Genomic DNA, 2,328 nt, shown 5'->3' on the forward strand with positions numbered 1-2,328 from the left:
GGGGGGGGGGAGCGCCAGAATGGCAGGGACGCCTGGAGCCAGGAATGTTCCGCACAGGGTGAGCAAGGAAGACGACCTGAGGAAATCACGCCAGAACAAGGAACATTTGAGCTGAAAAGTAGCTAGGCCCAGCACTGGGCAGGCCAAGGCAGGAATGTTGAGAGTTCAAGGTCAACCTCAGCTACTCAGTGAGCTGGAGGTCAGGCTGGGCTAATGAGACCCCCGTCTCAAACAATAAAACGGTACAGAATGAGCAGCACCCCAGAATCCAGGTTCATCCAATCACCATTCCCTCCACAAAGCCATAGAATGTATGTGGCTTCTGGTGGCGGGAGCTGCACTTTGTCTTGGACGGAGTCCAGGCCACAGGTCCCATCTGCCCCTCCTCCAGGCCTGAAGTTCAAAGGCTGGCTGGAGTCCCAGGCACACCAGACAGTTCACAGATGTCGCAATGACTGATATAGCATGTAGGAACATGCCCGGGCACCGCAGCCTCTGGTCCCAGGTCCCTCAGGGGACACGAGAATCTGTTTATCCACAGACGCTGGGAGATGCCAAACCCTTACTCTCCCAGCACTTAGGATGCTGAGGCAGGAGAATGAGGAGTTCAAATGAGTCTAAACTGGGTTACCTAGTAAGGTCAAAGGGCCAGCCTGGGCAACCCGGGAACCTGACTTAAAAAAAAAATGACAACAAACCTCTCTGAAAAATCAAAAATAAAACAAGAAAAGAAAAGGTCATGGCTGGGTCAGTGTGGCCCAGGGAAGGGCCAGGCCCTTGGTGGCGACAGCAAAGGGAACCCACTATGGAGACCCAAAGAATGATGGCATTTTCAGGACAGGAGGCAAAAGAGGCCTCACACCCTAGGAGAAAGAAAGACACTTGTTGATTAAGCCTGAAGTTTTAACAATGGGGATATAAATTATTCTGCTCCCTAATCTAGCACTGGAGGGGGGAGGAGGAGAAAGGGAGAGGGGAGTGGGGAAAGACTGGGGGGAGGGGACAGAAAAGGCAAAGCTCCAGGTGGCTTTCCCAGGGACCATCTAGGGCTTAGGGACATGGATTAGCGCCAACTCCTTTCTAACACTTGGTGAGACCCCAACAGAGAGACAGCTCTGACTCCTGTCCACAGCCCCCGGAAAGCAAAGTGTGCTGGGCCAGGTAGCGGCACAGCAGGTGTTCAGGCCACCAGCCTGTGGCCATCTTGCTCTGGTACCAGCCTTGGCCTCTGGGGACAGCAGCTATGTCTCCAGACAGCTTCATCCACTGCCTTGCGGTCCACCAAGGCGAGGAGAGGATGTGTGAGCCAGGACCTCCTCTCAGAGCGCTGGGTGTGTGTGGCTGTCAGTGCTGGTGACAGCAGCTGATGTCCCCTTCCACCTGCTCCAGAACACCCAGCATCTCTTCAATGATGGCCCTCAGAGCCCGGCCTAGCTGGTCAGCATTGTAGGGCTTGCCCAATGGGGGCACGTGGACAAAAGCTGACCGGCCACGGCCCTGGTAGAGCGAGGTGTAGTAGGTGAAGTCACACAGGTACCTGGGTCAGGGGAGGAAGGAGACACTGGGTCAGAGTCAGTTCCGGGCCACGGCCACACCCACCCTCTGGGAAGCCCTCTAATGCCTGGGAGGTGGTGGGGAACCTAGGGATGAGAGGAATTTGGGGGACCCTGGCAGCCTTATCTCTATTTTCTAAACTTTATTTTGCCGGGCAAGAGGGCACACACCTTTAATCCCAGCACTTGGGAGGCAGAGACAGGTGAATCTCTGAGTTCTAGGCCAGCCTGGCTATACAGTGAGACCCGGTCTCAGAAACAAAGGTGACTGGAAAGATCTCTGCTGTCCAGTGCCCAGGCTCACCCCAGGAGCTACCCACCCCTTCGGGTGCCCGCGACCCACCTGCCAGCATCCTGGGAGATGGTGACAGACACATCCAGCCCCAGCATGGTCACCCTTTTGCACACAGCATCCATGTCAATGATGGAGTCGATGCTCTCAGGACCGTCCTCCACACAGCACTGCGAGCCGGGGCAGAACCGGCAATTATCAAGTCCTTTGTAGCCCTTGTTGTGCCCACATTTCTCCAGGGTCACCGTGGTGGCCATGCCCGACACCCCAACATGTACCACGAGCTGGGAAGAGAGGGACAAAGCTTAGCAGGAGCAGATACCCACACACAGGGGGTACAAAATGACTGTTAGGTAGACACACACAGGGGTACAAAATGACTGTTAGACACCCACACAGGGGTACAAAATGACTGTTTGGTAGACACCCACACACACACAGGGGGTACAAAATGACTGTTAGGTAGACACCCACACACACAGG

At 55.2% G+C, this 2,328-nt stretch overlaps 1 protein-coding gene across 1 annotated transcript in view; it reads right to left on the bottom strand.

Moving 5' to 3' along the window:
• Positions 1-6: 6 nt before the first annotated feature.
• Pgpep1 (pyroglutamyl-peptidase I) overlaps positions 7-2,328 on the bottom strand; it is a 9,188-nt gene continuing 6,866 nt past the window's right edge. The window contains exons 4-5 of the mRNA XM_005370580.2: positions 1,897-2,129; positions 7-1,537 (exon numbers count right to left, since the gene is read on the bottom strand). Coding sequence (XP_005370637.1) covers positions 1,345-1,537; positions 1,897-2,129 — 426 coding nt within the window. The 3' untranslated portion in view covers positions 7-1,344. The remainder of the gene's footprint in view (positions 1,538-1,896; positions 2,130-2,328) is intronic.

This window comes from Microtus ochrogaster, unplaced genomic scaffold, assembly GCF_000317375.1.
Source record: "Microtus ochrogaster isolate Prairie Vole_2 unplaced genomic scaffold, MicOch1.0 UNK81, whole genome shotgun sequence".
In the NCBI taxonomy this organism is placed as follows: Eukaryota; Metazoa; Chordata; class Mammalia; order Rodentia; family Cricetidae; genus Microtus; species Microtus ochrogaster.